Source organism: Apteryx rowi, unplaced genomic scaffold (genome assembly GCF_003343035.1).
Source record: "Apteryx rowi isolate R43461 unplaced genomic scaffold, aptRow1 scaffold_541, whole genome shotgun sequence".
NCBI classification, from domain to species: Eukaryota; Metazoa; Chordata; class Aves; order Apterygiformes; family Apterygidae; genus Apteryx; species Apteryx rowi.
Window position 1 is genome coordinate 172797 of NW_020450807.1, and position 14510 is coordinate 187306.

General features: G+C 38.1%; 1 protein-coding gene across 2 annotated transcripts in view; it reads left to right on the forward strand.

The window, feature by feature from the left end:
* The window catches only part of KITLG (KIT ligand), a 51559-nt gene extending 50990 nt beyond the window's left edge, over positions 1-569 (forward strand). For both annotated transcript variants that reach the window (XM_026081308.1, XM_026081309.1), the window contains one exon: positions 523-569. In XM_026081308.1, coding sequence (XP_025937093.1) covers positions 523-562 — 40 coding nt within the window. In that variant the 3' untranslated portion in view covers positions 563-569. The remainder of the gene's footprint in view (positions 1-522) is intronic.
* Positions 570-14510: the final 13941 nt, after the last annotated feature.

Here is a 14510-nt window from a genome sequence, read left to right on the forward strand (position 1 = left end):
GAATATTCTAAGAACAGCTCATGCTAAAATGTTTTGGGAGTAATATTTCATCTAATTTTTCAGGGTCTTTGATCAATTTTTAACTATGAGGGATCGGGGAAGGTCTAATGCACATGGCAGAGATACAAACCTTATACTATAGGCTTGTCATATTTTTGTGTGAAGTGTCTCATGTCACCCACTGTTGAAGACAGGAATAGACTAGGTTGTGAACTAGCAATTTTGGATGTATGGGCTGAAATTTCCTGTGTTCAAACTTTCTAGAATAATACATTCATAAAATACGTCTTCTTCATGTGCAATTCATAAAAAGGAAGACTGCAAATAACTCATCCTGCTTTAGCTTTAAAACCTATGAAACTGAACATGCATCATCCTTCTAGCTTCAAAGGAAATACAAAACATTGCTTTATATGAGGAATGCTTTATATGTTTTTATTGTAACTAACTGCTAAAATATTCTGTTCTATTTCCTTGAAATGTTAGCATCATAGTAATAAAGTACCTATTTTTTTATTTCAGTATGTTGCAGCAAAAAGAAAAAGACCATCTACAAGTGTAGCTGTTGCTTTTTCTCCCTCAACACTGTTACTGTTTCATGTACTGGTAAGTTCTTATGCTTGAGAGTCCTACCATTGGCTTCATAACTTTTGTCTGCTGAAAAGTAAAGTGATTTGGAGTCCATTTGGGGAAAAAGGAAATAAAACTTGCTATCAGTAGACTTAGATTGCACCTAAGATCTTTAGCTACTAATGTAATTAATCCTGTGTCATGAATTTAGGCATTGTAATTTTAACCTGAATGTGACAAAGTGAAATATTCCAAAATGAAGGACAACTATTGCTTCTCCTTTTTGGTGTGACAGTCAATACTGAGAATTCTTCAGCTGTTGTCCTATAGCTGTTTCAAAGCAGTGTGACCTAAAAAAAAAGATTCTAAAAATAACAGGTGAGTGTAGGAGAACAGGCCAAGTAGAAAGCTTCCCACAGGACCGCAATATTTACAAAAGGATGAGCTGACCTTCTGTTAATTGTTGTTTATTCAGCACAGTTTACAGCGTTCACAGCCTTATCAGATTCATCTTTCTTGCTTTTGCATATGTGAGTGAGCCGCTAATGTGAGTGAGCTTTCTCATTTTCAGTGAGTCTGTACAGAAGGGTGCGCTTGCCTGGCAAGGGACTTCTTGCAACAGGAGTAATGCTGTATTTAATCTAGGGAATCTTTGATGAACATCTGGAAAATTAAGGCAGTGCTGGATGCTTCCTTTTATCTCAGGAGCCAGAAGAGAAAATGTAAGAGTATAACAGGAGGTCTAGGTTTTACAGTTTATCCTTCAGGGATCACTTTCAGGTGTCTTTCAAAGTGTTCATGGTGATTGTTTTGGCCATTATCAGTCTCCCAAATACTTTATTCTAACTGACAAGGCATCTGCTCACTAAGGAGGAAATCATCACTGTGTTGGACAAGCAGTTTCACTCTCAAAAAGACATAAACTGAATTTGTTGCTGGCTTGTCCAAATGACTGTAAAAGGAAGTTTATTGCCAAAGTTTGCCAGGTACCAAAAATGCACAAATGTAACAGTTCGGTAAAACCGCATGAGTATAGTCTCCTCACCATCAGCTAGATGACATCAGTGGGCTTCTGCAGGCAAGCGTATTTCAGACCAGGGTTGGGAAGTGGCGTGAAATTGAAAGGGGGTCTTATAATAATAATTTTTGTTTCTGAATAAAGGAATGTCTGTGCAAGTGATACTAAATATATTTATTTCCAAAATTCTAAGAAAAAAAAGTCTTTGTCTTTTTAAAAGCTGTACTGTTCAGTAATGAAGAGAGGAAAAATAATCAGCAGAATTACGATTTCCCTTTTTCTCTCCAAGCAGGTAACAGTTCCATGTTCGCTTCATAAATGAAGCAGCTTTAAGCACATTTGTATTCCTTCTGGAGTGACAGACTGAGTCTGCATCTGTTGTTGCTGCCCATGACTCCATAGACATGATATAGAAATGAGGACAATTTGTGTTTGTTACTGTGAAACCAACACTGAATTGAACAACATTAAGAAAAGTGTGCACTGAGCAGGACTCGATTTTATGTGAATATCTACCTTGTGTGGCATTTGGAGATTTTTATTTACATTAATACTTGCAGCTGATTCTGACAAAGTCCTGAACAAAAAGCATCTTTCAAATGCCTCCAACTAAGTATAATCATTGAAAGTCATAAATATGTTTGCATCCTTAATTTAAATTTTGTGTCCTCTGCCTTACCTTGGTGTCTTCAAATGGAGTTCTCTGAACTGACAGAAAATGCAGAAATGGATACAGATAACATACTCTTCAATTTTGTATATACAACTTGAAATTAAAGTCAAGCCATGGACCAGTGTACTAGCCTTTTACTTATAAGGAACTGGGTTTATGTCTGGCAAAGGTCTTGTGTACAACGACATGGTCTCTGTCGGGTGCCCAGCGGCTGTATGCCCACCCCAAAAAGCCTCAAGAATTCATCAGGGTTGATGGTCTCTGTTCAGGAGAAGCAATACTGGATAAAGAAAAAGTAAGCAGGAGGTGATAGTACAGCGTGGAGGTTTCAAGAATTAGGAGTAACTGCTGGATATGTGAACATTGGTGAAATCTCCAGCCACGGAAAAGGAAGGGAGAGCAAAGAGTCTGAATTGCGTTCAAACATCAGAATAAAGGCAAACCCATGAAATGCATTTTTAATTCTGAAGATGCATGCCATTGATATCTTGTCTTTACATATACAGCATAGAAAATTTGAAAGATCCAGAGGGTGTATTTAGCTTTTACTTACATCAGCTGTAATTAATGTTTGCATTGTGTTTTAAATGATTAATAAGCTTTAATATCCTGGCATTACCCACTCTTAAGGTTAATTCTCTTGAAACAGAAGAGAGCAGCTTTATTTCCCACTTGTCTTCTGCATCTATTGCTGTTATTGCATACATGGAATATGTACAGGACTGATGTACAGACATGCATTTTCAAGTAAACCCTAGATATACCATGCCAGAAATTGCAAGTGCACTTGTGCATCTTTTTGTCCTGTCTCTTTCCAGATAATAGATATGAATCATTTATCTATCTTAGCGGTTTGTACTTCAGAATGTGGAGTTTGCTCACCTCAAATGACAAACTATCTAACAGCCAGTAACTAGGTCAATAAGAGTTTTAATTTAAGTAACTTAAAATAAAAAACTCTTTTAATGTTTTTCATAAAGTTGAATTTATCTTTAAAGTATATAATTACTGAATTTTTTAAGAATTCTTGTGGATGTTTTAATCATCTGCAAAATTTTCTGGAAACCAAATGTCAAAAGAGTATGACATACATATATTTGTATGTGTATTACTGGTAAAACTGATCTGTCTTTCATGCTACCAAAAAGAAAACTCCTCAAAACCTTACTAAGTTTGATAGCAGAATTTATGTGTGAGAATAGCCACTTTGCATGGAATTTTAGCCCCACTGAAATCAATAGCAAAACTTCTTTTAACTTCACTGAGACCAGGATTTGATCATGTGGATCTAGTTTTCATTTATACTAAGGCCATTTTGAACTGCTTAAGTGTCATAAGAGAGTCCTCAAGTCCTGTTCAGACAGTGTAAATTAGCATAGTTCCATTAATGTTAGCAGAGCTCTGGGATTTGCAACATCTGAGGGGCTTCTCTTAGACTATATCAAAAGATGTGTAGTGTGAGAATTCGGCTTTCATTTTTATTCAGAAGACGCCGGGGCACTCACTGCTTAATGAGAAATAAAAAGGTTCTCAGCACTTCTAAAAAGCAAGTGCATTGCAAGTTTCAGCTCTGCAAAAAATTAAACAACAGGATTCTTCATCTGCAGCTCAGTCTTATAAAATAACGTGTAATTCTTTACTCATTAGGCCCGCAGACTCTATGTTTCAAACCTATTTAAGGGTTACCCTGAAGGAAATGTCAGCATGACCTAATATTTGATGGGAAATGTGCACCTTACTGGTAATGTGCAGAATAACTGCCTACAGGTTTTGACAGAGAGGAAATGTATCCACAATAAATGGAAGCAATTATCCTTACACATTTTACAAAAACATTAAATATTTCACGTTGCTATATGATATGTTCTCAAATAGGTTTTATGCATTTGAAATCTTACGACATTTTTCATAGATTCAGTTAAACAAAACATCTAGTATATATTAATATTCTTTGTTCATAAGAATGTTAGTTTTCCTAAATATGTATTTTCCAGAAAATCAAATACACAGTAGCATTGCACATTGGTATGCCTCAAATTATACATTGACATTCAAAATGCATGGTGTTTTAGACTCCTTAGTATGCAGTCTACTGTTTGATGGGAAAAGATACGATATTGTGTAAATTGAAATAGGCTAAACACAGATAGACTGCCACAAAATGTTCATATTCCAAGAGTAGCAGTCTAAAACTGTGACTCTATCGTTTTCAAATAATGTCATGTACTTTTACCTCTACCACAAAGCCAGGCAAATTTAAGGGTACAGGGTAACAGAAAGAAAACTCATGTATAAAAGCCTTCTGACCTCACATCACAAACATCGTTCTCATTTTGAATATACACCACATGAAGTAATACCACACATAATCAGCTTAGCAGAACTGTTGTGACAGTTCATGGTTTTCCTGTGTTCCCACCCCCTTTTGATTTGAACAAAATATTGCAAAGCAGAAGGACACTTTTAGACATTTCTGAATACGATAGTTTGCATGGCACTTGGAAATGTAGTTATGAAATTATTTGAAAGGTTTCTGCGCCCAATTTGTCTAGCCACTGCAGAGGCCCTTACTTCAGACATAGTGAAATTTTGAAAGACTACTGACTTGTGAGGGGCCTTTGGAATCAATGGAAATAGAATAAGTTACTTTTTTGTGTGAGCAGTGGTGGCAGGAATAGTCCCTTAATTGCTTTTTTATCCAGTTTTAAGCTATTTGATTTCTGAAGAATGATCAGTTTTTAAACCTGCAGTTTGAGGAGACAAAGCCCATGCATCATCACGGTTCTCTTAAAATGAAATTGGGGAAAGCAACTGAGGCATTTTGTTTCTATGAAAGTCAACCAGATTTGGGGTTCAGATATCTGTGGTTTTGTGAGAAACTAACATTTTTAAGTTTCCTTTGGAGTAGTTGAACTTTGCATGCAATTAATAGTGGCCTTGTGAGAATAAAAAGCAGACAGTGATATACTGAGTAACTCAATGTGCTATTTTAGATGTGTGTTTACTTGAATAAATTAATGGTACTTATTTCATCACAAGGTCATTTTATAAATAAGGTTATAAACAACTAATGTGCTATACTATGGAGTATGTGTACAACCTGCACATTTTTTTGGATTCTGATCTTCACCAGCTCTGTTTTCTCTGTTGCTGTCTCTTTGTAATATGCTGAAACAGTTCAGTACACACAAGTATTTAATTGAAAAGCTAACCATATATAAAATACAGAGATTTTGAGTTAGATTTACATTTAAGAATTAACCAACATTTTTCAATTCAGGAATTTGATTCAAATATCTATTAAAAACAGATCTACAGTAATGGTGGCATGTTACTATTATGTTATCAAATTGATGGAACGCGGAAACTTCAGACTCTTTAGTGATAGAGACACAGACTTTTGCTGGTTGCATCATGGGCAAATTCATATATTTCAATGTAAATGTCAGCACAGTCTTACATAGTTACATTCTGACTGAAGGTAATCAGCAAAGTTTATAAAATGTGATGTGTATGTATATATGTGTCCTCTTAAAGATAGATGTTTTCCCTGATCCTTTTTTATACCAGTTCAAATTTGGAATTTACATTATATACATATACTTTATTGTTCTAAATAAAGATATTATGCACTGCCAGATAATGAGTATGTTGCTTTATGTTAGTCCTGTTTATGACCTTTTTTAAGTCCTGTCATCTCCTTGAAGAGTCTTCTGACAATACATCCTTCTAGTTGCAGATTCCTTCATAATGTTTCATTTCTTAATCGTGCATTTTAAAGTTTTGTGCCATGAACTTATGTCTCCGTTATCAGGCACCAGTGCTGATCCAAAGTGTATTTGTGATTATGAGAATTATTCCAAATTCTGAATTACAAGTTTCTTGTAGCTCCTTAATGAGCTTAAACTTGTTTGGGCCATGCTTTAGGCAGCCTTTCTCATCCCGTTCTTGCTATCAGCCAAATGGTAGGATTTTATTTTGATTTACCACTAAAAAGTCTGAACGTTATCAATGCACTTCTTCTGCAGTAGGTGCCAGTTGTTGACTAAAAGATTTCTTTACAAATAATAAGGTTTCAGCTGAGACCAGAGCTTATCTTTAAGGAGGGCATCCTGCCTTCCACGTTTCAGCAGTTTACTTTGGCTTTTCAAGAAGCAGCTCCTGCTTTCCCTGCTTTCAGCCCACCTGGGAGGGAAGTGAAGACCCCTGGATGAAAGAACGACGAAGCTGTGGGAAGCAAGCGCAGTGGGCTTTGCAAATAGTACAGACTGATGAGGAACGGAGAGCCTGGGAGGCAAGGAAACAGGATTTGGGGAGGGCAGAACTGATGGCATGAACAAGACATAGACCCACTATTGCTGGTGTGGACAAGGTGTGAGGTCCAAAGCTGATGGGCCTGAAGGAGACATGGAGCAAGTGAAGGGCAGCCGGGCTCTGCATCGGTGCTGAGGCAGGAGTCACGAGCCCAGGCAGCACCGGTGGGGTGGCTGGGCTGGAGGCAAGCTGGGCACTTGGATCAACTAGGGCTGGGTGAGTGCGGAGTAGCTGCGAAGGTTGGAGATGAACATCATTCAACAGAAATCAGAACTGATGTAAGAACAGGGAAGCAGAGTTGACTTAGAAGTTAGGAAAGGCAAAAGTAATGGCAGGGTGTATGGGATTGAGATGTGAGAGCTCTCAGATAGCAAAACAGTCACAATCAGCTCTCAGTAAAGCTAGGAGCGTGCTAATTGTAATATACACAGAGAGGGGAGAGGGTAAGAGGTTTAAAAAATGAGAAGAGACCAGACTCCCTAGCTAAAGATACATCATCATAACATTTTTTTGTGGGCTTATAGTTTTTGACTTCATGCCTCAAGTAATGCTGAGTAACTCTTCCCACCTGCCAAATACTTAATCTGAACTCTGAAGCCTAAAACATGTTAAAGAATTGAGATAAGTATTTACCCTCAGTTTTCCAGTTTCAGTGTCTCCAAAACAATGAGTATAAACACTTTATTCAGTGGATGAAAACAAAGGAAAACTCTGTCCCAGACATGGAGAGCGTTGATAATGACATTTTCCTATTTCCATCAATCAGAAAAACAATGCTTATTTTTATAACCTAATGTTTCTTGATAGCAATACATTTGAACAGCTTAACACTTCTGTGAAATTACGGTAATTTAAATCAGCTAGATATGTGCCCAGTGACGCCAATGTAACTTTATTCCATGTTAACAAATGTGCATTACTAAATATATTTTTGCCCAAAGTTTCTGAATGGTAATATGTAAGATTTTTTGGGGGGTTTTAATGAGATGGATTGTTTCAGGATTTCACATTACATTAACAACTCGTAGATAGAGTTCCTTACTTCTTTCATGTAGCTGTTTGTGTTAAATGTTCTTCCAAAGTTCAAACTTTTCTAAAAGGGGTTAAGTTGCCCAATAACTACAGTGAGACACATGCTAAAACAACCAAGTTTCAGGTTGTTATATGCTTAAAAGGAGTTATTATGTTCTGCTGCATAGTAGAAAATTAGGCTAATTTAAAGTAGACTTCCAAAAATGTAGAGAGTCAGGGAATGGAAGTTTAGCCCTCTTTTTCCTCTGTCATATCCTGAATAAGGTTATTTCAACACATAACAGGAGAAATCCCAAACACAATTATAGTTCCCCTGACTTGTGGCCTTTTCTGCAAGATCCCACAATAAGGAAGCAGGAACTAAAAATACAGATTAGACTTTTTCCAGATAGATGTGAGACTTGGGCTTCTGGCCAGTCACAAAATACAGGGACAATTTTCTTTCTTTCTGGCAAAGAAGATATTTTCTTGAGCTCATGGAAAAATATTCCACTGAGATCACAAAAGCCTCTTTGTTTGTCACCAGTTCTTCTGTGCAGGATAATAGCATGATAGTAAAATTGGCCCAATTAGAGTAAAGAAGCTGCAGAGCAGAATGTATAGCTTTTGTCAGTTTAAGTGACTACCCCAAGTGACAAAATGTCATGTTAGAAATTTCACCTTGTCATCTCCTACATTGTGATTGATGATTATTAGGACCCTACAGGTTATTTAATCTGTCACGTTCTTAAAGTTAAATATTTTAGACCTTCCTTTTTCTCGGCAATGCTGTCATCATTAACAAAACACAGAACAGCCTTCACCTTTAGAAATGACAAAGTGGGGATGTGCCTCTAAACCAATTAATAGCATCAGTGAAGGGAGAGACATAGCATCTGAATCTTTCAAATCACATCCCTGAGAATAATGCAGTGACTTCTCTGGGGCAATTACTTCTTTGCCAGAAGCTGGGTAGAAAGTACCCCACAGAAATTGCTGTACTGCTTGGCAGTTTGTTGTTAATTCTTTCTTCATATTGCTCCCGGAGAATCTAATTGAAGGCAATCCTGCAAGACCTATGTTTTCTTGATTTTGTTCTAAGTGCTTTAACCTTCACATCAGACAGTTTTGCGAATAAATAATGCTATTACTTGCTATAATTGGGTACTTATTACATTTCAGATAGGATTGCTGATACACAACAAAGCTCAAACAAGCATATTAATTTTCCTGTAATGTAGTGCGTACGTGTGTGTGGGACAGGGGAGAAAGAAGGAGGAGGTGTTTGGATTTAGCAAACTTTAAAGATAACTGCTGTGAACTTCAGTCATATAGCCTAAAGGAATGACTGAATCTCTTCACAAATTTCCATGCTTGGCAAGAATGAGCCTCAAGATTGCCAGGTCCCATGTGCTGATTAAAAGGTTCACTTGGCTCCCCACCCTGTGCTGTGCTCCTCAGCCATCTGCAGTTCGGCATCACCACCTCGCCTGCTCAGTGACTCCCCATGCCAGCCACACGTGCACCTACCAGACCCTGGAGGCACCTAAAATGAATCTTTATCTCCATACAGGCCACCAAAGTTATTTCACTGGGCTTCAAAATCTGGCTCTGGGTAGTGTGACTCTTCGCATACTAGCCTGGACCACAGCTAGAGCTCCCCAGAGCCCCGGGTCTCCTGTCTTGCACCTCAGACCTCTTCATACATCTTTATGTCCTGCAGCTATCCCATCCTTCCTGCAACCACCACTCCTTGCCTCCCCCTGCTTTCCTCTTGACTCATATTCTGCAGTTAAGCCTTGTGTGGCTCAGCTGAGCTTAGCAGCCTCACTATTAATAATTTTTATGTAGGCAGTAAATATTTGATTTAGTATTTAGGAAGGAAACTTTAAATTGCTTAGCTAAAGCCTGGACTTCTGAAATTGTCCCAGTTGGCTTAATTGCAAAATTGTTATATTTGTAACTTGAATGAAGGCTGAGATCACCAGAACAAACCCATCTTGGACATGTTACAGCTGTGCCTGGGCCACTCTTACTCTGATTGCATGGCATACTGCACCACTCTACACCCATGGGTTGTGAGCACACAAACATGCCGCAAGTGTTTCCCCAGAGAAAAAAAATTATGTTGTGCAAATATGTCAACCCAGCTTTCCCCTGAAAATGTCTGGCCTCCAGATTTAATATAGCAATAGCTGGTCAAGTTAATCAGGTGCTTGTCTGTGCGATCGCTTCTCATGTGGTGCTTGTTGACAAAACTGTCTAAAGGGGCTGACTGAAGTTTAACCTCTCCTAGCGGTGAACTTCTTGCTGGTGCTCAAGCTAAATATAGCCTGAACTCGTTTTGCTGGGTTTCTCCTTCCTGCCTCTCCTTGTCCTCCCATAGTCCATGCCTCTCCAACCGGTTCTTCTCTTCCCACCCCTCACCTCCATGTCCAACATCGAGGACAGACAGCTCTGAGGACAGACAGCATGAGCCTTTCTGAGCACCCCGGAGCGGCAGAGTTTCCCTGCAGGCATACAGCATTGGTGGCTTTGTTTTTTTTTCGCTCTGGTCTCCCAGAAGGCTTGCGCTTTATTTTGCACGGCAGTCCCAATTCAAAGGGAGCGTGGCCTTGCTCCCAGCTCGGCAAGCAGAGGTTTGAGAAGGGCTTTGAATTATGGTTTCCTCCTTTCTGAGCAGACAGTTTAACAATTAAGCTATTAACCAAAAGGAGGACTCTTTCTCATTCCCCCTCTGCATCAGGGTGGGAAGGTGGGTTTCTGGTTCCCGAGCAGATAAAGGCAGCAGCTCTGCAACACGCAGCACCTTGCAGCACCCTGCCAAGACTTCCTGGCAGCCACCTACCTGCAGAGGCAGGAGTCCCTCAGCACCCTGATTCTTACTATATAGAGCCCTATAAACCTTTAAACCACCTGCCTCTCTTGATGGTTGAACTGTCCCCCTAAATTAATGTATATTTTGGGGCCACTGTAGCTCCTAAGAGGAAAAAACAGTCCAGAATATTTGTAGCCAGAGCAGGCAGAGGCATATTAAAAAATAATAATAATAATAATTTTTGAAGAAACTGTATGGATAAGTGACAACACAGAAAGTCAGCCTGACTGAAATGCAGCCCAAGATTGTTTTCAAATTTCATGATGGTTTTGTAAATGCCATGTCTAAATATCGTGCATGCAGCTTAAAAATAAATTGCAAAAATTTGATCTTTCTGCATTTTTAAGATTAGAAGATAAGACTGAGAAACTGTAGATTAGTAAAAAGCTGGACAGGCTTCACAAAAGCTACAATTTTCTAAATTCTGTTAGATCTATCTAGCTCTGGAGATAGTGACAGTAAGCAACCCATGAATATAAGAAAGCAATATCAAAGAAACAATGGAAGTCATGTTATACAGCAACTCTGCACTGAAGAGATCAGGTTTTGGAGGGCTTGGGTCATTTCTTTTTTAGACGCATGTAGTTTTCTGAATGAGGTAATTAAACAAGATTTATTTCCAGGTCCTGGAATTCTAAAACTTCTTTGGAAGGATAAAATAAGCATAAAAGAAGAAAAGAAAGTAGCAATGGATTAATTCACATCAACTATTTAATTAGAAGAAATTCTTGCACGAAGTAAGCCACAAAATTTCACCCAAGGTTTCCTGAATTTAATTTGCCAATTTATGATGGACCTTGTGCATTGTAAAAAGGCATCTAATCTGAACTCAAAGACAAATGAAAGCAAATTTACTATGCAGAATGTTATTAATTATCATTATTTTTTAAAAAAAAAAGAATCTCCACTTCAAACTTTTCTGACTTCAGTTTCTTTTTATGTGGTTCTGCAAAGTGATAACAGTGCTCAAATAAGGACAGAGTTCAACTGCAGGAGACAGAGGCAGCCATCAGGTGATTCTGGCAACTAAATAAAGAATTTGAGATATCAGAACATGTCATCTACTTGCTAAGATGTTGCTTATTCTTGTAAACCAAGAAATATGTTTGAGGCGGGAGCAGCAAAACAAGAAAACACAAGTTTTTCTTTGAAGAGTACAGGATATCCTATATAACGACTTTGCACCTAATCTGATCACCACCATTTTTCTGGCCTTAAACTTTTCTCTGCTTTAGCAGTAAGATATTTAACTTGTTTTTAAAGCCACCAAATATGTTTCTGAACTGAACTTCATCTATGACTGATTCTTCATGAATTATTTCCTGTCCTGTTAGAAGTCATATTCTTTCTGTTTCAACATATGTTTTGGAACTTAGCACTTCTGGAAATCAACCAAAGCTATGGTTCTAGTGAAAAAAATAACTGCAGAAAAGTCTCTAGAGGTTACAAGCATTACAGTTTCCCACAGTTTATCACAGCGCCTCTGCCTGAGGTTACTGCTCTCAGAGAAGAGGTAGCAGAACAGCTCGGGTGAGTATTCCTCAACCATTTCAGTGCAAAATTAACCAGACCAACTTGGAACACTAGAAAATTTTGCTATTTAATAAAAGAAGTTCAGGTGATACAGCACTACAAGGGATGAGGACCTCTTTCACCACACATTCTGCCCTCTCAGGACTGAAGGAGGCCACCTCAAGCAATGGGCTGTCAATGGACACCTGAATATGTGAAAAATCACATAAGAGCCTGTGGCAATCATCTAACCACAGTCTGTTATTAAGAGCAAACAAGCAAACATGCCAACAGGGAGAGCTGGCAAATCACCCATCCAAAGAGCAAGTATGTTGACTGGGACAACACCAAAGCTAATACTTGGTCTCTCCAGAAACATCAAAGCGTAAGTTCCAGTTTTTAAGTTATTCCCTAGAAACTGGATTTATGGTAATTGCTAAGATGGAACCTTCCCTTCTTGCCTAATTTCCAGTTACTTCAGGCACTATTTGTTTTTCTGTAATTCTAGGCATTCTTTTCCTAATAGCAGCCAAGACCTTAGAACACCAGTGGGGCAAATATAACCGAATTCACTGGCTGCTGCAGCTGGAAACAGATATGGAAGGGTAGTTTTGAAGTGCTTTTCCTAAGAAGTTACTCCTCTGCCTGAAAAAAGTTGGAGTCAGTTGGTCTGTTTGCTACAAAGCTGCTGTACCGCATTTACTGACCACTGTAACCCTGAGGACACAGATTCAAGTTTTTTGCCCTAGGAAAATAACATTACGTTTTATCCTGCTATTGGGAATATTTACTTTAACATATACTAAACTGATTAGTATCTACACAAATTTCCCATTAAGAGTTCAGCCAAACATAGTATCTACTTTGTTTATTCCAAGGAATATTGTACTTCGCTTTTTCTTTTCTAAGTTTGAAACCTCACGATCTTTTGCAATCCTTTTCTCTTAAATTTAAGCCATGAGACTTTTGCTTGTTTATCTCCGTATTTGGCCCTTTCTGCACACCTCTAGGAATAATAAGCTAGAATGTTTTTTTCAAACAGAAGCTTTACAAAGATACTTAAGAGTTTTCAGCAAAAACTGTTAACCAGTTTTTGGAAAGACCTAGTTTTTAATGTTATGTGGATCTAATTCAGGTTTAACATGCTAAAAATGAGTCTAGATAAACCTCATTAACTAAGTAGGTAGTATAGCAAAGATAAAAAAGACGAATAAGTTTAGTTGTAATAAAAGACGGACATTTCAGCTTGTGAGGGATCACCTGTTTTCTTCCATCAAATTATAACTGTCTGTAGCATCTCCTCTGCCATGTCTCTAGAAGTACTATCTGAAATATTTTATAGGAAGTTTCTACAAGGCTGTAAGGCTTTAAAATTAAACAGTTTCTTATTTTAGTAACTTAGAAAAAACAGGCTAGAAAAATAGTCCATCCTTCTGCCCAGCACAGAGTCAGTTGTGTTTTTGTCAGTGCTGAATTAAGTCTTTTTTATCTGCTAGTAACACAGAGCCCATGGTCTCCCTATGTCTATTCCAGTGAATATCTATCTCTAGTCTTAAAAACCTGTCATTTAATGTCTTACTTAGCGTTCCCTTACTGCATTCAGTGTTACTTATTTTCTTGAAAAAGTCCTGAACAGACTATTCCCTTCCTTTCTACAGAAGCCTTTTACATCCTTGAAAACTATTAACATGCCTCTTTTCAGCTTTTTCTAGACTAAACAACCCTACTTCCTCCAGTCTTTCTTCGCAGATCATGTTTACAGCAAGCTCCACTTGCTGCTGTCCTCTGGACTCGCCACCTTATTCACATGCATCCAAAGGTGTAGTCCATAAATTAGCAGTACATTCTCAAAGTGACTGCTGTTTGAAATAGGATGAAACTATTTCCTTACTTCTCCTGACTTAATCAATATGCATCAAACATTATATCAAACTCCCCCAAAGATTTCACTTTTCTCCAACACAACCCAGAGATGAGTAAGCTTTTGTTGCTTATATACTTCTGGGACAGAGTTCTCTCTGTGAACTGTATCATCTTTTGAAGTACACAGCAGCAGATGGTCCTGTTTATTTTTATGGCTTAAAGTACTGTTATCCAAAATATTGAAATAACTTTGTCCTAGAGCTAGTAGTGATCCAGAACAAAACAAGCTGGGGTCTTTGCAAACAAGAAAATCCTGAAACTAAGTCAACAAGCAAGTACAGCATACAGCAGCTACCATCAACAAAATTATGTTGTCTATTGAGGGGCTCTCTGCTTTGAGTGCATTTTGACAAAATTAGACAGAGCCATTTGAGATTTTTTTCCAGCTGGGAAGACACTGTGACCATCAGCAGCCATTCTGCAGCTTAACCAAACATTGACTATGTGACGTGCTACTGAAATTTTTTGTTGAGAACCCATCACACATATTGAACAAAAACATTCACAGCACTTCTTCCTTCTTAGATTTTTCTGAAAAGTGGTAACTGTGTCTGACTTCTAAAGCCTAGGCAGTTTTTTAAATAGTGCAGCATTTTCCTTAAGATGGAAAT